The following is a 24,993-nucleotide window of genomic DNA, read 5'->3' on the forward strand; positions in this document are numbered from 1 at the left end:
TTGGTGGAAAACAATGCTAAGCAAAATGAAGAATGAGGCAATACGAGTACACCGATTAAATATGAAGTGGCATGATATTTATAAAGCTAATATATCAAAATAAACACCTTTAAAAGAGTCAATCATAGAGTAATCACTAAAATTCCAGTACAAAGGAAAATATTAAACCATGTTTTTAGAGGTCCCTTATTCAGAAGAATTATAAAATGGCAATTAGAAGATGTACCGTATTTTTCGGACCATAAGGCGCTTCGTACCATAAGGCGCACCCGTAATTTGCTATTCCCTGTCTTTACATAAGGCGCACCTGACCATAAGGCGCACCTGGTCTCGTCATCGGATAATCATGCATATGTGAGTGCATTCAGAACAACATTTTCGTTGTTGAATGAGAAAAATTGGTTGGGATTTAGCAAAATTACAAAAATAAATGATTTATATTTTTATTTTGGTCAGTGAAATCAGACCACCTCCATGGACGATCTGCCCTGCCAATACTCCTAAAAAACAACAAACATGTTACGGGAATTGTGGGGAATAAAACCAACATTAGCAGTTTTATTCCCGGAATTCTCTATTCACTTAAAAACACAAGATTACAAATGAAGGTAAATTTTTAGTTTCGACCATGGGCGCAATATAGCAATAAAAAATTAATTATTAATTTTGTAAATTATAATGTATCAACGTAATATGCAATTTTGTGAGCGGAAAAAAAAAATGTGCTGAAACAGATTTCGTAAGTAACGAAGTCGTGTCGGACGAATGGTACGCCATGTTTGTTATGATAGATGCCGACGTCGAAGATATGAAAGGGTGATAAATTCGTCAAACCTAACCTGTGTTTAATAAATCATTACCTGCAAATTAAATGTCATCCGGCTCGTCCTCGTTGTCGTGAGAGACGTTGGCGTCCCGATCCTATGCTACCGACTTTGTTCATTAGCATATTTGCTTGTAGCAAGGTATTTTTTATTTTCATTTCCGCCCACAAAATTGCATATTACGTTAATACATTTTAATTTATAAAATTAATAATTAATTTTATATTGCTATATTGCGCCCATGATCGAAACTAAAAAAATACCCAAATGACTACAGTCTGAGTGGAGCGAGACTATACCAATGCAAAATGGCTGTGTTGTGGACGCTATCATGCCATAGCCATGATAGCTTGAATGAATGCTGTGGCATGGACCCGAAAACTGTTGAAGTTTTCACAATTTTCTTGTCAAGATACATGCATCTTGGTTATAACTTGGTTGTAACTTTTGCTAGGCCTATCATGCACTGTCGCCGTCAGCAGGCTAGCTACGAAACGTGTCAAAATAGTACGTCACTATCCGAGGCATTTTTTTGCACTGAAGCCACACACAAGGCGCACCACCCGATTTTAAGGAATTTTCCTGCGCCTTATGGTCCGAAAAATACGGTAAATTTTATAAAGAAAAAGGAAGTTGACATCTACAATGACAGATCCTAGGGTACTGTTCAACTATGTCTAGGCACAGCTCCAGTACTGACAAAATATTTTCAAGTGCAACAACTCCTGACACCATTTGTTAACATTAAATATAAATAGTAACAAATGTTTTGAGATTCTACACTTTTGCATATTAAGCATCTATTACTTTTGCAAAAACTGTTTCTTCACATATGAGAAGACAGTGGGGCTGCTGAATAATTTTTTTTTTCTGCAAACTCACTTGATGTTCTTTAAACTTAAGCATCTATCATATTCTTGTGTATAAATTGGAGACCATGTCTTGCACAGACTCAATTATAAATGTTAATATGGATAAATGTAAATACTATTCTAAAGGACCAATGTCTTTATGCCCAGAAAAAAATAAAGTTGGACAATATGCAATTATGTATTCTGAAATACATAGGCCTACATTTGAACATTTTACATGTTTATCTTTGTGTGTGGATGTGTAACAGTGTATGCATGTATGTATGCAAGTGAATGAAGACTCAATGTAACATACACAAGCTTTTGCACTACTCACCTACCCAGATCCATACTCACATTTCATAAATATGCATAACCTTTATCTATTCAATTTTTGCATTTGACTGTTACGAATATAAATTGTTGCCTCAAATTCCATTGACTACACAACCATCGTATAACAGTAGCAACAGTTCTTGGGCTTCCCTATGATCTCTCTAGGATGAAAGTTTAAATGGTCATCTGTATTGTATTAGTGTGGGTTTATTTCTAGCATTGGGTGGTAAATAGAGGGGTGTAGTCACCAGTTACCAGCTCTTCTTACATGAAAAAGTGAGGGATAGTCAAAGCTAATAGAGAGTTTGGGCCTGCTATAACAAATGCCAGCCCCAAGTCTAGATGGAGGCAACAGTATTAAGGGGATTTAACGAGTGGCAAGAAATTGATTCTCTCCAATATCCATTTTGCAGGACTATCACCAGTCTATTTTTTAACATTTAGCTTCATATGTTGTTAAACTTCAACCATAATCTGAATTCAGTAGAGAGCTGTAGAAATTTTCCTATAGAAACATGACTAAATAGGAGTTATGTACAAAACGTAACCAAATGCTTCACATGAGTAACAATGTTTCATACCCATTAAGTATGGCAGCATACTTTAAAAGACTTTCTCAAGTTAAAAATAGATTTCATTCAACTAAGAGTTAGATGCCATACAGAGGCTATGAACATACATATACCAATGGCTTTTTCCCCCTTACAAAGGAGGTAGCCAAAGTCAAAGGCATAAATTCACTTCCACCCATTTCATCCCCACATACTCCCTCACTCTTTTCTTAGCTCCTCCTGGATGACAGGTCATCCCTGCATCTTGCCCACTGCCCTGGGTCAGAAGCAATGTAGCAAGATAGCAAATCTACAGCAAGGCCGCTTAATTTAATAGGCCTCTGTCCCCTCATGCAGAAAAAAAGATGAGAAGAAATCCCTTTGAACTGTGTCAAAATATTCACACATACTCCCTCACCCCAATCCCCACCTTTCTATGGATCTCAGCATCATCCATACACAACCATTCTCCACTCACCCCTATCTTGTCTTCTCCCTTCCTTCCATAACAGACATTCTCCTCTTTCCCAATGCCCCTTTTACCCCATCCATCCATCTCATCCTTGGTCGCTCCCTTATGTTCATTCCTTCCACACCTCTTTTACTAATCTTTCTTCATTCTTTCCATGTGTCCAAACCATCCCAATACTCTTTCATCAATCCTATCTCCCAACTCCCTTTCCACCCCATTCTCCTCCTCACCTCTTCATTTCTCACTCTATCTAGCCTAATAACCCTACCATACTTCTCAGGCATTTCATCTTAGACACATTTAAACTCTTCCTATGTTCCATGTTTCTGCCCTGTACAGTGCTGTCGGCACAATCACTCCATACAATCTCCTCTTAGCATTCATTCCCAAATGTCTATTTCTCATTACACTTTTTAATCCCCCAAGGCATTTACTTGCTTCTCTCAATCTACATTCTACCTCCACCTCCACCCCTCCCTTTTCAGCTACATTGGCACCTAAATATCTAAAGTTATTTACTTCCTCCAGTCTCCCTTAACCTGTTTAATAAAATGACACCTGCATAGGCATCATGAGGCATGAATGGGCATACTAGGATGCTGGTTTCTTGATTATATTTTTGTAGTGTAGCCAAGTGACCCCTGAATTCTGTGAACTGGTTTGATCAAGTTTTCTGTGTTTATTATTACTCAGAGTGAAAGAGAATGAGTAGTACAATAGTGACTTTATATTTGGTGCCTGGACATTTCATCAACAGACACTTCATTGCCAGACATTTCATCGAACAGACATATTGTCTATGGATGATTCATTGAATGGTTATTTAGTCGAACAGCCTTTTTGTCAGAGTGAAAGAGAATGAGTAGTACAGTAGTGACTTTATATTTGGTGCCTGGACATTTCATTGACAGACACTTCATTGCCAGACAGTTCATCGAACAGACATATTGTCTATGGACGATTCATCGAATGGTAATTTAGTCGAATAACCTTTTTGTCAAAAAGGGTTTACATCAAATATATAATACTTTTAATGCATGTATTTCAATATATAACCAACTCTTTTAATGTTTATTTTATATACTTTTTAACGAGTTTATATTTTAACTTTAAACTTTTTTTTTTTCTAGTAAAATATATATATATTTTTTACAGCCCACGGCATTCATTGTTACTGTGGTGGAAGGAAACTTCTATACAATGGGTATGCTTATACATTGAGGGATATTACCTTTTGGAAATGTGAAGAAAGAGGGTGTGGAGGGCAAAGACAGTGAATGATATACTACAAGGTGCTCCACTGTCATATTCTCACCCACCAGATCCCAGTACTGTTGTACTCAAGGCAGTACAGAAGATGGAGGAACGAGCCTCTAATACTGAAGAAATTATGAGTACTATAATTCAGACCTGCACAATTGGATCTCTTTCCAAAAAAGAAAGTCTTAGTAGAATGATTAGAAGACAAAGGAAATTCACAGATGGGAATGAAATAACAGATGAACTTATGGTTTTGTTAAAAGGGGAGAGATTTTAGTTGAAGAGGAAAATATCGTTTTAATGGCAACTGACATTAATCTCGATTTATTGGGAAAACATATGCAAACTGTATGCTTGATAGTGCTCCTGACAACCATCAACTCTATACCATCCATGATCTCCTTGGAGAAAATCATACAGTTCCACTTGTGTACTGCATTATGAAATCTCAAGAAACATATGATACGATATTTCCTAAACTTAAAGAAATGTGCGTTATGCTAGCCTAATTCAATAACTTTTGATTTTGAAAAAGCTGCAATAAGTATAGAATTTTTTTTCCCAACTCTCATACATCTGGATGTTTTTTTCATTTCGGTCAATGCCTTTGGAGAAAAATTCAGGCATGTGACTTGCAAAATTGGAATAATGAGATAAGGAATGCTTTCCCCCCCAAAAAAATCTTACAGCAATAGGGTTCCAAAGGAGGATGTCAGACATATTTAATGAATTACTGACTCATTCGATGAGGAAATAGATGAAGTCCTAGGAGAATTTCTCGTCTACTTTGAGACTACTTGGTTAGGTGCTGTACAAAGGGGAAGATGACGCTGTCCAAGTTTTGATATCTCCTTATGGAATGCAAGAGAAAAACCTTGCTAGGAATACGACACAAATAATTTTGTTGAAGGTTGGCACTGCACATTTCAACAAGGAATATCCGTTGTTCATCCAAATTTATCTCGCTTTAGGACTAAACTCAAGAGTAATATTATTGGGAACTAACAATACAATATGCGATATTACGCCTAGAAACACTAAAAAGAAATATGCAATTGTTAATGAATGGTTAAAACAGCTCACAGATGACTATGAAAACAGACTACAGTACCTACAATCCATTGCACAGAATTTGTAAGTTTTATATTTATTTTAATAAAATGTATATTTCAATAGAACCACTGTTCATCCTTAAATAAAATGTTTGATAATTCTGTAGCATTTTAAAATGTTAACATCTCTTATAAATATATCTGAAGTAAAAATCTCTCTCATGATTATGATTTTATTATATATATATATATATATATATATAGAGAGAGAGAGAAATTATCTGGTTGATTGCTTTCAACTATATGTTTCTGCAACAAAACATTCATTTGTGACAAAACGACTGTTCAATTAAATATCCATTCAATGAATTGTCTGGTGACAATATGTCTGTTCAACAAACTGTCTGGACACGAAGTGTCCGTCAACGAAATGTCTAGTCATGTTATATTTTATAACGTAAGTAGCATGATGCATCAAACATTAGGCATCTGATGCTGACACAAGAATTTGACTAGTATCAAACAGGTTAATATTTTGTATAAAACACCATCACAGGTTACCATATTCATGGACTGAGGGTAGCGAAGTAATAACTGTCACCTCCAGTTTTAGTGACTGAAACCTGTAGCCCCACAGTTGCCAGTGTTGGCCTGCAGGCCTTCTCATAAATCCATTTGGGAATTAATTCTGGACTGCTGTTTATGATTAAGTGTCAGTCTGGGACCCACAACAATGTAAAGTGGTGTTCATGCAAGATGGATGTCATAGAATCACCCTGCTGCCGGTCTTCAAAACCTGTCAACACCCTAAACCTCCACCTGGAGGTGCAACATATTGACAATTCTCCAGACCAAGCTCATCCTATTATTTTCAACTGTATTTCCTCCAACTTTACCGATATAACAGTTGAAAACTGGTGATAGCTCCCCCTGCCCTACTGTTAATAGATGGTGACACCATACCAGTTCCATAATAAGAAAACAAAGACAGTAGTCTGATGTTTCTTCTTAAAAATCTCTGGGAGGCTCCTGAGAATTAATGCCAGCCATTTTTGGATTTTGAGTTTCTAGTTCATGAAACTTGAGGCAACAATTATCATTATTAGGGCGAGTCTTTTTATTTCGCTAGCTAGCAAGAGGTGGAAGGTAGTTGTTCTTAGTTCTCCTTATATATGGGGTAAAATTGCTGGAATTGATAGAAAGAGGTCCCTGGCCAGTTCAGAAACAGACTGCAAGCCCTGAGGCCAAATGAAGGTAAGGGTATAGATAGGTTTATAAGATGGGCAGTGGGGAGATGATTTTCACTAACATCCATCTCACAGACCCACCACATCATGTACCTATCACTGGTTCATGAAAATGAAAAGACCCTATAGGAATGAAAACCACCCCTGAAGGCACAACTATTCCTCAAACCTGTTCAATACATTGAAGACTATGGACCTTGCTGGGTCATGACTGTATGTATTGGAAGGCTGGCAGTGCCTCTTGTGAGCTTGCAAGCTGTTAATTCTACAACATCTAGGAACTCAGATTCAACTTCATGTTGTCCATGTATTTATCTAGTTGTACTATACAGGAAGGGGAGCTATGCTTGTAGTGACCTGTCTTTGTATCTTGCATCTAGTTTGTTCTTAAATTCGTGTATGGTGTTTACACACACTATTGTTTTATCTAACTTGTTCCAGAGATCACCACTATGTGGATTTTTTTTTTTTTTAGATCTCTTCTATAGCTATCTATCCCCTTGTTTTTCTTTTATCCCACTTTAACAAGTTTTCTCTGTCAAGGACTTCCATGCTTTTCATGATTCTGTAAATGGCCAATAGATCACCTCTTTCTCTTCTTTGTTTCAGGGTTGGTAGTTCCAGTTCATATCATCTTTGTTCATATGTCAATTTTGAAAGTATTGGGACCATCTTTGTTGTTGCTCTTTGGATTATATTTTCCTTATATTCTTTTTTGTACTGGGTGTCCATAGTGTCGCAGCGTACTCCAATCTTGGTCTTATCAGTGTGACTAGTATTTTTGTTTTTTTACCATTACTCCATCCAAGTAATTAAAAGCTATCTTTATTGATCTTAGTAAATTGTAGGCTCCTCCAGCTATTTTCTTTGTATGTTTGTCTGGGGGCATGTCTTTGGTGATGATTACTCCTATGTCCTTTTTTGGAACTTTCTTTACTTCTTTTGTACCGATTTTATATTGCCCTGATATTCTTTTTTAACTTTTTCTAAATTCCATTATATTACATTTCTTGATGTTGAAGTTCACTTACCACTTTTGGCTCCATTCCCAGACCTTGTCCAGATCTCTTTGTAGTGATTTAGTCTTTTTCCATACTTTTAGTAGTTTTGTCATCTGCAAAGAAATTCATGTAACATTCTACACCTTCATACATGTCATTTATATATATAGCAAACATTATTGGAGCCAATACTGAACCCTGTGGAGCATCACTCATTTTTCTCCCATGCAAGAAATCTTACATTCATTTAAATAATTTTCCATGTGCACCAGTTGTTTTGAGTATCCTTAATGTTTTTTTGTGTGGTACTTTATCAAATGCCTTTTGTAAGTCCAGGAAAGCACAGTCTGCCCATCCATCCCTTTCTTGCATTTTATCTATCAACCTTGAATAGAAACAAATCAAGTCTGTGGCACATGATCTTCCCAGTCTAAAACTGAGTTGTTTTGGATTTAGTATATTTTTTTCTTCCAGATGTTTAGTTCATCTACTTTTGATAACTTTTTCACAAATTTTAGCTACTGTACTTGTAAGGGAGACCAGTCTATAGTTTGTTGGGTCTTCTTTGTTTCCCCCTTTATATATTGGCATCATACTGGCATTTTTCCAGTCTTACAGTACCTTTCCTTCTTTAAGTGAGCAACCTATTACCTTATATATTTTGTCCATTAGTTCATCTATACATTCTTTTAGTATCCAGTTTGCAATTCTGTCCAGGCCATGATTTTCTGACATCAAGATTTATTGGTCCCTTTTTTCGTTCTGTGTTACAATTATTCCTTTCATGGGGGGATGGGATCTTTCTCCCCTTCCTTCATCCCAATTGTGTGTTTCTCTTTGGTGAATACAGATTTGAAGTTTGTTCATAATTTCAGCCATTTCTATATCTTTTTATATATTCCATATTCCCTTGACATAGTTTCACCATTTCCTGTTTACTTTTTAATTTACCATTTACATATCTGTAGAATAATTTAGGTTGACCCTTACATTTATTTGCCTTTTTATAGTTTCTTTTTTCTTCCCTGCATATTTCTCCATATTCATTTCTTAGTTTGTTATACTGGCACTTACCTTTTTTTTCATCTTTTCCAAGCTTTTGTCTCTATCTTTTGCCTCACTACATTTTTTGTTGTACCAGCACTTAATGTGAACCTTTTCCTGTTTTTGTTTTGGTATGTATTTATCCACTCCTTCATTATAGATTTCTTTTAATATCATCTATTTCTCTGCCACCTCTGCTTCTCCATTAAAGAAGTTTTCCCAATTTGCTTTTTGAAAGAATTTTCTGAATTTCCCCATATCCGTTTTGTTATACTTCAGTCTTCCTTTTCTGTGTTTCTCATTTCTTCCCACATATATTTCCTCTTTTAGTTCTAGCTCATGCAGTATGTGGTCATTCTTCCCAATTGGTGTCTTTTATTCAATTTCATCCACAATTTCAGGCTCTGATGTAAACATTAAGTCTAATCTTGATGGTTCTCTATTATTTCTATGCCTGGTATTCTCTTTTACCCATTGAGTCATTGTGTATTCAATGGTCATCGTAGGAAAAATAATGGAAACTATCATCAGAGATGCTATCGGAAACGTTCTTGCGTGACTAACTTACTCGAATTCTACAACACAGTTATCTCGAATTATGACAAAAGAAACAATATAGATTTAGTATATCTAGACTTTGCAAAAGCTTTTGATACCGTCCCACACGAAAGACTACTTACTAAATTAGCTTTGCATGGAATAAGTGGTAGCCTATTAGGTTGGACTAGTAATTGGTTGAATGATCGAAAACAGAGAGTTGTTTTAAATGGAAAAACTTCTGGATGGAAAAGTGTTGCAAGTGGAGTTCCTCAGGGTTCCATTCTTGGGCTAATTCTATTCATAGTATATATAAATGATATAGACCATGGACTAAAATCTACTGTTTCCAAATTTGCTGATGATACAAAACTGTGCGGAGTGGCAAATGATCACTCAAACCAATTAGATATTCAAGAAGATTTAGATAAATTACTGCAATGGTCTGAAAAGTGGCTAATGAAATTTAACACAAGTAAATGCAAGGTAATGCACATAGGTAAAAATAACAGTAAGTACGATTACAAGTTATTTGGAAATTCGTTAACAAAAGTGGATAGTGAAAAAGATCTTGGCGTAATTATCAGTAACGACCTCAAATCATCCAAGCAGTGTATTTCAGCCTCTGAGAAAGCAAATAAGATTCTAGGACTGATTGCATGATCTTTTGATTTCAAAAGTACATCACTCATTAACAAGCTATATAAATCGTTAGTTCGTCCACATTTGGAATATGCTGTTTCCGTATGGTCACCGAATCTCATTAAAGACATTGACAGATTGGAAAAAGTACAACGGTGAGCCACAAAACTGATTCCAAATATCAAAAATAAATCATACGAAAATCGACTAAAACATATGAATCTGTTTTCCCTAAAAAAGCGTAGACTCAGAGGTGACTTGATACAGGTCTTTAAAATTCTAAAGGGAATTGACAACATCAAAAGTGACAAAATTTTTACATTGAATGAGAATCAGGCAAGAAACAATGGTCTCAAACTGTCCGGAAATAGATTAAATTTGGAAGTAGGTAGAAACAACTTTGCCAACCGTGTAGTTAATGAATGGAATAAACTTCCTGCACAGGTAGTGCAATGTAGTTCAGTTCGAAGCTTTAAGAATCATTTAGATAAACACCTAAGTAAGATGCTGTAATGATTATAATTTATCTTATATTATTTGTTTCTGCTTTGTTATCATTTGTCTGTCTGATTTTCATTTATTATTAGTTATATGTCAATTTATTATTATTTACTATTTACCTGTTTGTTTATTATTTAACTATACCTATGCATTTATTTATGTATTTTATTTGTTATTTACATTATCATAGTTTTTATTTATTATCTTATTATTAATATGATTTTTTTTTCGCATCCGACCTAGATATGGATCAAAAGGTCTCCTGTCGGCATGCTCCGCCTTTGTAATCCTTTGTGTGAGTTTTAACTATTTGTAATATGCAAATGAGTATGAGTAACTATATGAGTAAATATTTTGAAGATTAACTATTACACTCATAGGGTCTCATCTCTGTTTCTCCACTGATCAAAATTGGCTTTAAATATATCTATGGTTTTAGATTAGGTCACCATAAATTGTAGTGTACAAGTCAAGTTTTCAAACCTAAAAAAATATTTCTGAAAATAGGGGTCAATTCACATGACATATATAAAGTGCAACTTTCATCACCAAGTTGTAAACAAGTGGGACAGCACTCCTAATAATCATTGTACACCATTTACCATACCTCTAGCAGGCTGCTACAAATATATCCCACTAAAACTTGTGTTTGGTGAACATATTTGGCATATTACACACATTTATATTAATTAATAAAAGTGATACAAATTCAGTATTCTTTTAATGTTACTTCACATATTGTGTCTAACAGCTGATACACAAAGTGTAAACAGACATTAGTACTCGGGCAGGCATTCAGAAATCTAGTTATGGTACGTGTGTAACAGACTCACAGTTTTGCAGTTTGCTGCATGAGGTTGGTGGCATCTCACAGGTTGATTATTAACATCACTGGTGCAAATGGTAGATGAGTGACACTGTTTTACAATAACATACAATATGTAGCAGTACTATCAAAACTTTACCTGATATGATGTGTAATATATGGTATTAACCACTTCAGTATGAGTAAAATTCTCATGCACAGCATCGACTGCCATAGGCACAATTCATCACACTACTTGCATTATAGAATATAAAGTCACTGCTGTATTACTCGTTCTCTTTTACTCCGAGTAATAATAAACACAGAAAATGAGATCAAATCAGTTCACATAATCCAGGGGTAACTCATGTACTACAAATAAGATGCCGACGATGACATCCTCATGTATCCACTCATGCTTTGTGATAAGTCATGGCAATACATGGTACCTACCTGTGTGTATTTACCTAGTTGTATCTTACGGAAAGGGGAGCTATGCTTGTGGTGTCCTGTCTCTGTGTGTTGCAGGTTGCTATACAATGCATATAGAAAGATATAACAATTAGTATCTCAATGTATACGTAAATGGTGTGACTGTATGCAGTTTTGGCACAGGGTATCATATAATTTTGCCCAACTTCATTTACTGGTAGACCTAAGTTTTGGGCTGGTAGCCTACCACATGATTGGGGGTCAACCCATTATGGTAGGTATAGGCCTAACTCAGAATTTTGAGCTAAAATTCTTGAGGTCGACTTATACACCAGGTCAAGTTGTACACATAATTTACAGTATGTCCTCCCTTAGGTTATTCTATAAGTTTACTTATCTAAATAATAAACTGCATTTCTTGATATCCTTCATAAATGTGATATATATATATATATATATATATATATATGTATATTATATATATATATATATATATATATATACATTATATATATATATATATATATATATATACACATACATATGTATATACATATATAAACATATATATATATTTAAATATAATATATATGTATATATACATATATATACACACACACACATATGTATATATATATATATATATATATACAGTGCTCAACAAGGAAGTATGAACGGTTAGCGAGAATGAGTGATGAGGAGAATGAGTCATAAATCAGTAAACAAAAGCTTACTTCGTACCTCTAATACTTTGATGGGTGTCTGCAAAAAACACTGACCCTCTTGACCCCCGGTATGTTCAACAAACAGTGAAACACTCTGATTCTCTCATGGTATGGGGAAGTTTTAGTGGAAGAGGACTAGGGACCCTTGTTGTACTACCGAAAAATGTAAAAGTGAACCAATATGTTTATTATGAACTCTTAAATGACCACCTGGAGGATTCTTTTAATAGCTCAGGTGCTAACATCTTTCAACAAGATCATGCCCCAACCCACACTGTTCGTAGTGTTACTCAGTGGCTTAACCTCTTCCATACGGTGCCGCCTACGTAGGTGGCATGAAGAGCAAGTGGATACGTGAGGCTGCCATATCGGCGTCTTGATTATATTTATTGTAGTTGTCCCTGCGTAATTGACATACTCTCTAAACTGGCTTCATCACATTTTCTATGGTTATCAAAATTCACAGGTGAAAGAGAGAACGATCGATATAAGCGGTGACTATTTTTTATGGTGCGAGTATTATGACGCAACATCGTACATCTGGCAGCTAATGCTGCCAACGAGATTTTGGCCCGGAGTGAAGTGGTTAAAGCCTGTCATATACCTTACATAGCAGACTGGCCAGTCAATAGTCTTGACATAAATCCAATAGAAAACCTGTGGAACCACATTAAACAAGACCTGCAGGGTAAACATACAAGCTCTGTGCCCAGCTTGAGGCAGCCATTTGCCAATCCTGGGCTAGTATAACCCCTGCACATCTTGCCAAGTATGCCACTTCCATTCCAAACCCCCTTCATGAGATCATTGCACGTAAAGGCCACCCATCAAAGTATTAGAGGTACGAAGTGAGCTTTTGTTTACTGATTTATGACTCATTCATTCTCATCACTCATCCTCGCTAACCGTTCGTACTTCCTTGTCGAGCACTGCATATACATATATATACACATACACATGAGTCGTGTTTTTTAAGTAAGTACCATTTTGAAATTCCACCATTGTAGCACTACAGTCGGCACTTGGCACATGTGTGTTGTGTACCTCGATCTCTTGGCTAGCCACAGCTGCCATTATGGAATCATCTGACCATGTTTAAGTTTGTGAGTATTTGAAATACCTCCTTCGATTGAGAATGCCGCTGACTGTGAAATACGCACTGTGATTCATTTTCTTACTGCTAAAAGCGTGAAAGCGGCTGAAATTCATCGTCAGATCAGTGAAGCATATGGAGAAAACATTATGAGCGATGGGATGGTATGGAAATGGGTAAGAGCTTTTAAAAATGGTTGTGGAGATGGGTAAGAGCTTTTAAAAATGGCTGTACAAATGTGCATCATGCGGAACGAAGTGGACAACCTTCACTCATTACTGATGGTTTGGTGCAGAAAGTTGATGAAAAGTGAAAGAAAACAGATGCTTTATGATTTCGTCTTTATCTGATCAGTTTCTTGAAGTGTCAAGAAGTGTGGTTTATGAAATTGTGAAAGAACACTTAAAACTATCGAAAGTTATGCTCACAATGGGTACCAAATATGCTGACGGAGGTTCACAAAAGCAAACGTTTAGCCAGTTCTTTGACTTTCCTAGAGCGGTATAGCCAGGAAGGTGACCAGTTTTTAAGCCAAATTGTCACAGGCGATGAAACACGGGTGGCTTACTTTACACCAGAATCAAAGCAGCAATCCATGGAATGGCAGCATTTGTCCATCACCTAGGAAAGTCAAGTGCAAGCAAACAATTTTAGCCCAGAAAATCATGTGTACCATGTTTTGGGACAGGAAGGGGGTGTTGGTTGTGGATTTTTTTGCCTCATAGTGCCACAATAAACTCTACAACTTATTGTCAACTTTAAAAAAATTGCTCCATGCAATCCAAGACAAAAGGCGTGGCATGCTGAGTAAGGGAATCATTTTGCTTCATGACAATGCCTGTCCACACGCAACCAATCAAACTCAAGATGTGATGAAATCATTTGGCTGGAAACAACTTGATCACCCTCCGTACAGCCCTGATCTAGTGCCCAGTAACAACCACATCTTCCTGCATTTGAAGAAGCATCTAGGTGATTAGCGCCACGATGACGATGAAGATATCAAAATGGCCATGTTGCAGTGGTTCTCTAATCAGGCGGCAGATTTCTACAAGAATGGTATACAAAAGCTGGTTGTACAGTATGATGTCTTAATATTGGTGTAAATTATGTTGCAAAGTAGATTACAGTACAGGCTTTCATGTAAAAATAAAATTATGAAAAGTCTACTTGTTTCATTTTTTTTTAAACCACACTTACTTAAAAGACACGGCTTGTGTGTGTGTGTATATATATATATACTTCAATTTGTTCCCATGACTTTATGTCCTATTCCATACTAGGAAATTTTATGTCAGTTTTATCTATTCCCTTCATTGATCATGACACAGTAATCATGTCACCTTTCTCTTTCTTTTAATAATGGCAGGTCCAGTGTATTTACCTAGTTGTATTATACAGGAAGGGAGCTATGCTCGTGGTCACCTGTCTTTGTATCTTTCAGCATCAAGTTTTTTCTTAAAATCTTGAATAGTGTTTGCACACACTGTAATCTAAATAATTCCAGGTATCCAGTACTCTATGTGGGAAGCTATTTTTTTTTTTTTTTTTCAGTTCTCTTCTATAGTTATCGTTTTTTAATTTCTTTTCATATCCTCTTGTTATTGTTATTGTCCCATTTTAATAAATCATCCCTATCTATGATTTCCATTCCTTTCATGATTCTATAAATAGTCAGCAGATATCTTTCTCTTTGTTCCAGAGTTGGTAGTTCCAATTTGGACAATCTTTGTTCGTATGTTAATTTGGAGAGAGTTGGTGCTAATTTTATCATTGCTCTTTGTATTCTAATTTCTTTATATTCTTTTTAGTACTGGGTGTCCATAGTGTTGCTGCGTACTCCAGTTTTGGTTTTATGAGAGTAAAAGGGAAGAGATAGGTAGTATGTTTGTGAGAAGAAAGATGGATGTGTTGGCTTTGAGTGAAACTAAGCTGAAAGGGAAGGGCGATTGTAAGTTTGGGACTGTAAGTGGGAGGTTATCAGGAGTGAAGAGAGGGCAAGGGAGGGAAGGGGTGGCTATACTAGTAAGTGAAGAGATAGGTAAACGTGTAGTGGAGTGGAAGGAGGTTTCCTCAAGGATAATGTGGATGAAGGTGAAACTGAGAAAGGAGATGTGGGTTTTTGTAAGTGCATAAGGGCCTGGCAGTGAGAAGAGTGTAGAAGAAAGGGAGGCCTTTGGGATAGATTTAAATGAGTGCATAGAGGGCTTAGGGAGAAGTGTAAATGTAATAGTACTGGGAGACCTTAATGCTAGGGTAGGAAAGGATCCAATTGATGGAGTGGTTGGGAAATGTGGAGTTCCAGGAAAAAATCGTAGTGGAGAGTTGATGGAGGAAATGTGTCTAGAGTTGATGATAGCAAATACAGTGTTTCGGAAGAAAGTCAACCATAAGTACACATGGGAGAGGGTGGTGGAGGTAAGGGTGGTAAATAGAGCTTTAATGGACTATGTAGTGGTAAATAGGATTATGATAGGAAGAGTTAAGGATGTACATGTGCTAAGGGGAGAGGATGGGGGAATATCAGATCATTTTTTGGTGGAAGGTAAGTTGAGAGTGGAGGACAGATGGAGAAAGAGGAAAGAGACAAAAGGTAGGGAGGTGCTTAGAGTGAACTCCTTAAATGAAGAGGAAAAGGAGAAGGAGTACAAGAAGAAGCTGAAGGAGTGGGAGGGAGTGAAGGATAGAGTAGAGGTAGGTGTGGAGGAGGAATGGGGATGGTTCAAGGAGGGAGTCACAAAGTGTGCAAAGATGGTGTGTGGAACATGAAGGACAGGAGGAAATAGAAGGAAGGGTAGTGAATGGTGGGATGAGGAAACAAAGAAGGTTGTAGAAGAGAAGAAGCGAGCTTACAGAGATTGGTTACAAAATAGGACGAGGGAGTCATATGAGACGTACAAAGAAAAGAAAAGAGAAGTAAAGAAAAAGTTAAAGGAGGCAAAGAGGAGAGCAGATGTAAAATGGGGTAAGAGTATGACAGAAAATTTTGAAAGTAATAAAAAGATGTTTTGGAAAGAAATTAAGAGAGGAAGAGGAGGCGAATCAAGTAGAAAAGAAAAGGTAAAAGGTGCAGATGGAGAGATGATAATGGAGGAGAAGGCAGTAAGGGGAAGATGGGCAGAATATTTTAGGGAGTTGCTAAATGTGAAGGAGGATAGGGAGGGAAAGATAGCTGCAGTGGGAAATGCTAAGAAAATGAGAGTGATGAGTGAGGAAAATGGAGGAGAAATAAGGAAGGATGAAGTGAAGGCAGCAGTTAAGATGATGAAAGCAGGTATGGCACCTGGTCTGGATGGATGCCATGCAGAATGTCTTAAAAAAGGAGGTACAGTGAAGGTGGACTGGTTGGTGAGGTTATTTAATGTTTGCTGGAGAGAAGGTAGAGTGCCGGAGGACTGGAGGAGTGCTTGTATAGTTCCACTTTACAAGGGAAAAGGGGACAAGTGTGAATGTAGTAGTTTCAGAGGGATTAGCTTGTTAAGTGTAGTTGGGAAGGCTTATGGGAGGATCTTGATTGAGAGGATTAGGAGAGGAACAGGGAGTAATTGGTGAGGAACAGTGTGGATTTAGGACAGGTAGAGGTTGTGTAGATCAGATTTTTGTGGTAAGACAGATATGTGAGAAAACTATAGGAAAGGGGAAGGATATTTTTTGGGCCTTTATGGATCTGGAAAAGGCTTACGACAGGGTAGACAGAAAGGCACTGTGGGAGGTTATGCAGATATACGGGATAGGAGGAAAGCTTCTCGGAGCTGTCAAGAGTTTTTATGAGAGTAGTAGAGCTTGTGTCAGGATTAGAAATGGAAAGAGTGAGTGGTTTGAGGTAAAGGTGGGACTTCGTCAAGGATGCGTTATGTCACCCTGGCTGTTCAACTTATACATGGATGGGGTAGTGCGAGTGGTAAATGCAAGGGTAGTGGGTCAGGGATTGGAGATGGCTAAAGAAAATGGAGAAAAGTGGGAGGTGAGCCAGCTGTTGTTTGTGGACGACACTGCGCTTGTGGCAGGATCGGAGGAGGGATTGAGGAAGTTGGTGACAGAGTTTGGGAGAGTGTGTGATAGAAGTAAGCTGAAGATAAATGTGGGTAAAAGTAAGGTGATGAGATGTACAAGGGGTGAAAGTGGCAGTAATATGGAAGTGAGCATTAAGGGAGAGCAACTGGAGGAAGTGGATAGTTTTAGATACTTGGGTGCAAATGTGGCACGAAAAGGTGAAGTGAAGGTGGAGGTAGAATGTAGATTGAGAGAAGCGAGTAAATGCCTTGGTGGATTAAAAAGTGTAATGAGGAATAGAAATTTGGGAATAGATGCTAAGAGGAGACTGTATGAAGGAGTAATTGTGCCAACAGCACTGTATGGAGCAGAAACATGGAACATAAGAGAGGAAGAGAGGAGCTTGAATGTGTTTGAGGTGAAGTGTCTGAGAAGTATGATGGGGGTCACTAGGCTAGAGTGAGAAATGAGGAGGTGAGGAGGAGAACAGGGGTGGAAAGGGAGTTGGGAAATAGGGTTGATGAAAGAGTATTAGGATGGTTTGGACACATGGAAAGAATGAGTGAAGACTAGTAAAGGAGGTATGGAAGGCAGATGTGGAGGGAGTGAACATGAGGAGACGTCCTAGGATGAGATGGATGGATGGGGTGAAGGGGGCTTTGGGGAAGAGGGGAATGTCTGTTGAGGAAGGACGGGAGAGGACAGAAGACAGGGGTGAATGGAGAATGGTTGTTAATGGAAGATGTTGTGATGCATGAGGAGGAATGGACGGGAGGATGGGGGGTGAGGTAGTGTGTGTGAGCAAAATTTTGACGCAGCCCGAAGGGATTTCTCCCCGTCCTCTCCTTTATATGGGGGGACGGAGAGGGGGGGTCACCGATTTTAATTAAGCGGCCTTGCTGTGGATGTGCTGTGTCTTGCGACACTGCTTCTGACCCAGGGCAGTGGACAGGGTGCAGGGATGGGAGGTGCTAAGATGGGAGGGAGGGTGGAGGGGTGTGGAGTGTTTTCAGGGATGGAATGGGTGGGAATGATTTTATGCCTTTTCCTTTTTGGCTACCTCCCTAGTATAATATATAATATTTTTTTAATCATTTCATCATCCAAGTACTCAAATACCACTTTCATTGATCTTAATAGGTTGAAGGTTTCTCCAACCATTTTATTGACATGTTTGTCCAGTGTCATGTCTTTGCTGAACCAAAGCCAACACATCCATCTTTCTTCTCACAAACATACTACCTATCTCTTCCCTTTTACTTTCATCTGTACCACATCCATGCACATTAAAAAACCCAAACCTTAGGGTGCTGGTTGGAAAACTCCTAGACCCTCTTATGCCTTTACTTTTTTTAGGAATGTCTCCTATGGGGCTACAGGGAGAAGGATCCCCAGAGATCATACCATCGATATTTGTGTATGCCACTTTTAGTTTTGTATTTTCTTTTCTTTTTTGGTTTGAAATTTCCGTTTTTCTTATGTACCATTTTTTCAGTCTCAAGTCCAGTACTCTACAAAAAAACCTCATTTTTTTCTGTCTCTGTTCTTTTCTAATTTCTATCATTGGCTTCAATTCTGAGAGCCTTGTCTTTCTCTTTTTCATCACTCATTTCCTTTTTTATCCATATACGTTTGAATTTCTCGCTGTTTGCTAATTCAACCGCTTTCAATAATACCTCCTTGGCTATCATTTGAGTTCTTAGTTTTATTTTCAAAGGTCTATGTTGTTTTTCTTTTGAATATTTGCCTATCGTGTGAATTTTGTCAATTTCTTTATCAAAATTTTGCCCTTTGTCCTGTATTTCTTTCAAACTTCCCTTAGCTATTTCTATTTCCTCCTTTTCTCTCTGCTATTTATACATATGTTTTTCCTGGATACCATGGACCACAATGCATTTACCTTTGTCAACTGTATCTCTCACCTATTTCCCTTTTCTTCAATTACTTTCATAACTGTTTCTTTTGTATTTACCACCATCTGCTTTTGTACTATTTCTCTAAAAGATATTTTTTTATTTTCCTGTTCTTGTTTCCATTGATTTTTTATTTCAATGAGGTCTGTTTCTTTAGCCTCTTCACTCCGGGGCACATCGCACGTATGGCAGCATTAGCTGCCCGATGTGCGATGTTGCGTCATAATAATCGCATTATAAAAAATAAAGTCAGTGCTCAATCGTTCGTTCTCTTTCACCCGTGTATTTTGATAACCATAGAAAATTGATGAAGCCAGTTTAGAGAGAATGGAAATTACATAGGTACGACTACAATAAATATAATCAAGATGGCGATGTCGGCATCATCGAGTACCCACTTGCTCCTCATGCCGCCAACGTAGGTGTCATGAGGAGCAAGTGGGTACGTGATGATGCAGACGTTGGCGTCTTGATTATATTTATTGTAGTCGTACCTACGTAACTCCATTCTCTCTAAAATGGCTTCATCATATTTTCTATGGTTATCAAAATTCAGGGGTGAAAGAGAACGAACGATTGAGCACTGACTTTATTTTTTATAATGCGATTATTATGACGCAACATCGCACATCAGGCAGCTAATGCTGCCAGACGTGCGATGTGCCCTGGAGTGAAGAGGTTGACTCTTTCACCTTTCTGGTCACTACCTGTAATTGCTCTTTGACCTCCTTTTTCAGTTCTTCATTTTTATTTTTGTCCTCATTTTTCATCCTTTCATTTTCTATTTATATATATATAATACACCCACTCCTCGTTTAACGACCTACTCGGTTAACGACAACTCGGAGTAACGACGGGCTTTATGACGTCGTTTAACGTAAATCTCCCGAAGTTACGACGTCGTGTACGATAATTAAGTTGGCTGAGGCAAATTTGTATGATGTTATAAATGAACTTGTACGGTGGATATTAGCTGTGAGGTAAAGTGTTCTGAAGCTTAGGTCTATATTACCATCCTGCAAGCTACAAAAACTACCTGGGGTACAGTGTATACCGGTAGTGGTAAATTTTTAGTTTCGACCATGGGCGCAATATAGCAATAGAAAATTAATTATTAATTTTGTAAATTAAAATGTATCAACGTAATATACAATTTTGTGGGCGGAAATGAAAGTAAAAAATACCTTGCTACAAGAAAATATGCTAATGAACGAAGTCGGTAGCATAGGCTCGGGACGCCATCTTGTTGTCTGCCAACGTCTCTCACGACGACGACAACGAGGATGAGCCGGATGACATTTAATTTGCAGGTAATGATTTATTAAACACAGGTTAGGTTAGTTTAGTTTAGGTTAGACGAATTAATTTATCATCCTTTCATTTCTTCGACATCGGCATCTATCATAACAAACATGGTGTACCATTCATCCGACATGACTTCGTTACTTACGAAATCTGTTTTAGCATTTTTTTTTCATTTCCGCTCACAAAATTGCATATTACGTTGATACATTATAATTTACAAAATTAATAATAAATTTTCTATTGCTATATTGCGCCCATGGTCGAAACTAAAAATTTACCACTACCGGTATACACTGTACCCCAGGTAGTTTTTGTAGCTTGCAGGATGGTAATGTAGACCTAAGCTTCAGAACACTTTACCTCACAGCTAATATCCACCGTACAAGTTCATTTATAACATCATACAAATTTGCCTCAGCCAACTTAATTATCGTACACGACGTCATAACTTCGGGAGATTTACGTTAAACGTCATAAAGCCCGTCGTTACTCCGAGTTGTCGTTAACCGAGTAGGTCGTTAAACGAGGAGTGGGTGTATTATATATATATATATATATATACATACACAATTACTTTTTCCCTTGGGAGGTGGCCAAGTCAAAAGGTATATACCCACTCCCATCCATCACCCTTTCCTCCCTCTTAGCTCCTTATGGATGACAAGTCATCCCTGCATCCTGCCCACTACAGAAGAAATGCAGCAAGACACAGTATATCCACACCACGGCAACCTCACTTAATTGGGGACCCCCTCCCCATCCACTCATGCAAAAAAAGAGAAAATGGGGAGAAATCCCTTCAGGCTGTGTCAAATATCATTTACGCATAACCACTCCCTAACCACCCCCAAATCAGCTCCCTTGCATCACAGTGTCATCTATACAGAGCCATTCTCCACTCGCCCCTATCTCCTGATTTCTCCCTTCCTTGCTCAATGCCCCTTTCACCCCATCCCTCCATCTCATCCTCAGTTGTCCCTTAGTCCACTCCATCACCTCTTCCTTCCACACCTATTTAATTTTTTTTTTTTTTTACTTATTCTTTCCATGTATCCAAACCATCCCAATTTATCAGCCCTACCTTTTCCAACCCAGCTCTCCTCACCTGCTCTTTTCTCACTCTATCCAACTTTGCAACCCCTACCATACTTCTCAGACATTTCATCTCAAACACATTTAAACTTTTCCTCTCTGCCTCTCTTAAATTCCAAGTCTCTGCCCCATACAGTGCTGTCAGTACAATCATCCCTTCATATAATCTCCTCTTTGCATCCATTCCCAAATGCCTATTTCTCATGACACTTTTTAATCCCCCAAGGCATTTACTTGCTTCTCTCAATCTACAATTTACTTCCACCTCCACTCCTCCCTTTCCTGCCACATGCGACCCCAAATACCTAAAGCTATCCACTTCCTCCAGCATATCTCCTTTAACTCTCGTGTATATATATATATATATATTATATATATATATATATATATATATACAGACGCTCCTCCACTAACGTTCATTCGTTTTGTTTTTCAATTTTACGTTTGAACTGACTAAAAAAAATTGCAAAAAAAAATTTTTTTAGTGAATTTTTTAGTTTAGCGCGCTCTCCGTAGTTCAAACGATACTTACGCATGACGCTGCATCCATTGTTTACATGGCACAAACAACAGACTGAATGTGCCTTGCCTCCTCCTCCTCCATCTCAATTTATGTTGCTTGAATTTAATTTATTTGAAATTAATGTTATTATTTTACAATGTTATGTGTATAATTAATGATTTAGGGGTGTTTTATAAGATACGGTAATAGAATTTACGGATGTATAGTACAGTAACAACTTACGTTCATTTTCAACTTACGTTCGTCCGTTCGGAACGTAACTAAAACGTAAGTTAAGGAGCGTCTGTATATATATTTTTTACACACACACACACATACATTATGCATTACCATAACTACCTACCTACAAACATGGAACAGAATATATATCAACTGCGACTCCATTATTCTGACCAGTTTTGTGGCTTGAAAGACAAATGAAGAAAGGCTTTCCTCTCTATTGCACAAAGGCCCCCTGGACAAGTCCTAATTTTAACATCTTCACCCAGTGTTACTGAGAATTAAATCAACTTAAAATCCATAAAACAGTAGTGCAAAAGCCACTTGCATACACCAACTTTCAGAACCTGTATCATAAAAGTGCAAGAATCACCCATGTATAAATCTTTAAGACTACATCAACAAACAACTTGCAATTCCACCATATGTCCCTAAGCTTGAGACACGGAGCCATGGCGCTTGTTCACAAAGGGAGAGCTGCTATCTCACCCATCTCTGAAACCAGATCATCCTCCAAGGTATAGCTCAGCATTACTTTCAGTGTCACAGTCAGCTGCATAAGTCAGAAAAATCCAGTTACAATTATGATTTATTGGAAGGCATAACTCATAAAATAACACATTCATATAAAAGCTTCAATCCCCTTAAAAGGGGCATGGATCATAGTATACACTCGTTTCAACTCAATGGGAGAAAAATATTAATAAAAAAAGGGGCTCTTTAGTCTCCTTACTCATAATGTATGGCATAACCAATTCAAGTCAGCAACCAATGTCCACTACTGACCAAGAGCCTATCCTAACCTCTCCCATGAGTCATACAAAACTGATCTAAATTTCTAGGAATATTAACTATACAGTATTTCAAACAATTTCTTTTACAAGTTATAAATCCAGTATTTCAGTTTGCAAGTTAAGTATGAGTGAGGATTTTCAAGACCTTACACATCAATTGTTGCATAAAGTTTCACTAAGTGAAAAACCTCCAGCCTCACAATGGCTGGAAATAGTACTTAGAACCTCCCACAGATATATCTAAAAAGAAACTTTGTATCAGTGTGGGACTATTTCTGTCACCAATTCAAAGTGGTATAGGGAGAAAAGCAGTTGCCAGTTGTCAGCTCTTCATGTGTGAAAAAGAGTAAGAAATACAGGTGAAGTTGATAAAGAGAGATCTGGTCCCAATAAAAGATTGAGTGCCAGCCCCCAATGCTGCAACTCCTGATAGGGTGAAGGGATTGATGAGTTTTGAAAATGGGCAGTTTCATTGTTCATCTTGCAGGACTACCACACATGTGCCTGTTATTGGTCCCTCTCATACAACATCATATCTCTGAAACAATGTTGGTATCTTATATTTTTCCTGAATTTTCATGACTTTTTTAATTGTATCACATTTCCATGACAACTTCATAACTGCTTCTAGATGATGCATTTTTACAAGCATGAAACCTAAATGTATTAAATAATTTAAGTATTTTGGGTGATGCTAAGTTGGAATGACCAATGATGTATTGGAATATCACTTGCTTATAATTGGTTCCAAGAAATGTATATAGTTAGGATGTTTGCCAGAAAGGGTATGGGAGATGGAGTAATTGTGTAAACAACTCAATGCCACAAAATGGGAATTGTGGATATAAATGACCAAGATGAAATGTTAGAATAAGGATAGACAGGATAGAAAAGTTTGTAAGGATGAAGTGGCACAGGTTGGCAAAGTTGTGTGACTCATGCAATGGACTTGCAAAGCCATGTAACTCACAGATGAAGCTGGCAGAGGCATTTGTTAAGTAACGGATTACAAATGGTTGACTGATTCATCAATAGATAAACTTCTATAATGGTAGCCCTGTACCAATCAATGCAGTTATTTAAACTTGCAGAATGAATAAATACTACTGAATTATCCTTAGCATAATTAATACTATCATGATATTTTGACATGGGGCAAATGTGCGGCTTCAGTCCATAGGGGCACACCCCAAAAAGATCCCTAATGTATTGGCTGCATGTTACCAGATGTCAATACTCCAGTATAGTTATGCATAAGAAATTATGTATACACATATCTATGTGATCTTACCATATTAGGGTTGGCAATCAGCATAATCTGGGTGACTGCTGGGGCTGGCAAGAATGGACTGAAGGCTGCTAACTCAGTACCTGATGGTGCTTGGAGCCTCACTTTACAACCCTGATGTTAAAAAGAAAGTTAAAATAAATGAAAAAGAATAAAAAGAAATATCATATACACCTAAGTCTCTTAATCCAATACTCACCAACCGCTACTTGTGCAGACATTTGGGTACAAGACATAAACCCACTTTGGGAATTGTTGCTTTAAGTCCTGGGCCAATTCCAAAGTGGGTTTATGTCCTGGGCCCAAACATCTCCACAAATGGCAGCTGGTAGGTATTGGATTAAGAGACCTAGGTGTACACACACACATACACACTAATAAAGATTTAAATGTAACAAAAATAACTGAAGGAGAAAATAATGTAAAATTAATTACAATACAAACTGAAAGCAAATACAGTCGAACCTCGAAAGCCCGGACCCTCGCATGACCG

The 24,993-nt window shown here is 37.5% G+C and overlaps 2 protein-coding genes across 16 annotated transcripts in view; one reads left to right on the plus strand and one right to left on the minus strand.

The window, feature by feature from the left end:
- Positions 1-24,993, plus strand: part of LOC143024176 (uncharacterized) — a 229,835-nt gene that overhangs the window by 139,893 nt on the left and 64,949 nt on the right. Inside the window, exon 6 of one of the 3 annotated variants that reach the window (XM_076183010.1) lies at positions 4,190-7,618. The exons of the other annotated variants lie outside the window; for them this stretch is intronic. Coding sequence (XP_076039125.1) covers positions 4,190-4,255 — 66 coding nt within the window. The 3' untranslated portion in view covers positions 4,256-7,618. Of the gene's footprint in view, positions 1-4,189; positions 7,619-24,993 lie in introns of those variants that run through there. 3 annotated transcript variants of the gene reach the window in all.
- The window catches only part of Gga (ADP-ribosylation factor-binding protein Gga), a 251,519-nt gene that overhangs the window by 950 nt on the left and 225,576 nt on the right, over positions 1-24,993 (minus strand). For 6 of the 13 annotated variants that reach the window (XM_076182998.1, XM_076182993.1, XM_076183002.1 and 3 more), the window contains 2 exons: positions 24,504-24,614; positions 22,908-22,971 (listed from right to left, as the gene is read on the minus strand). The exons of 1 other annotated variant lie outside the window; for it this stretch is intronic. In XM_076182998.1, the coding sequence (XP_076039113.1) occupies positions 22,908-22,971; positions 24,504-24,614 (175 nt within the window). Of the gene's footprint in view, positions 1-9,030; positions 11,656-22,832; positions 22,972-23,004; positions 23,751-24,503; positions 24,615-24,993 lie in introns of those variants that run through there. 6 more of the 13 variants (XM_076182996.1, XM_076182997.1, XM_076183000.1 and 3 more) reach the window with 6 other exon arrangements.

This window comes from Oratosquilla oratoria, chromosome 3, assembly GCF_046742065.1.
Source record: "Oratosquilla oratoria isolate Oo_2021 chromosome 3, ASM4674206v1, whole genome shotgun sequence".
Classification (NCBI taxonomy): domain Eukaryota; kingdom Metazoa; phylum Arthropoda; class Malacostraca; order Stomatopoda; family Squillidae; genus Oratosquilla; species Oratosquilla oratoria.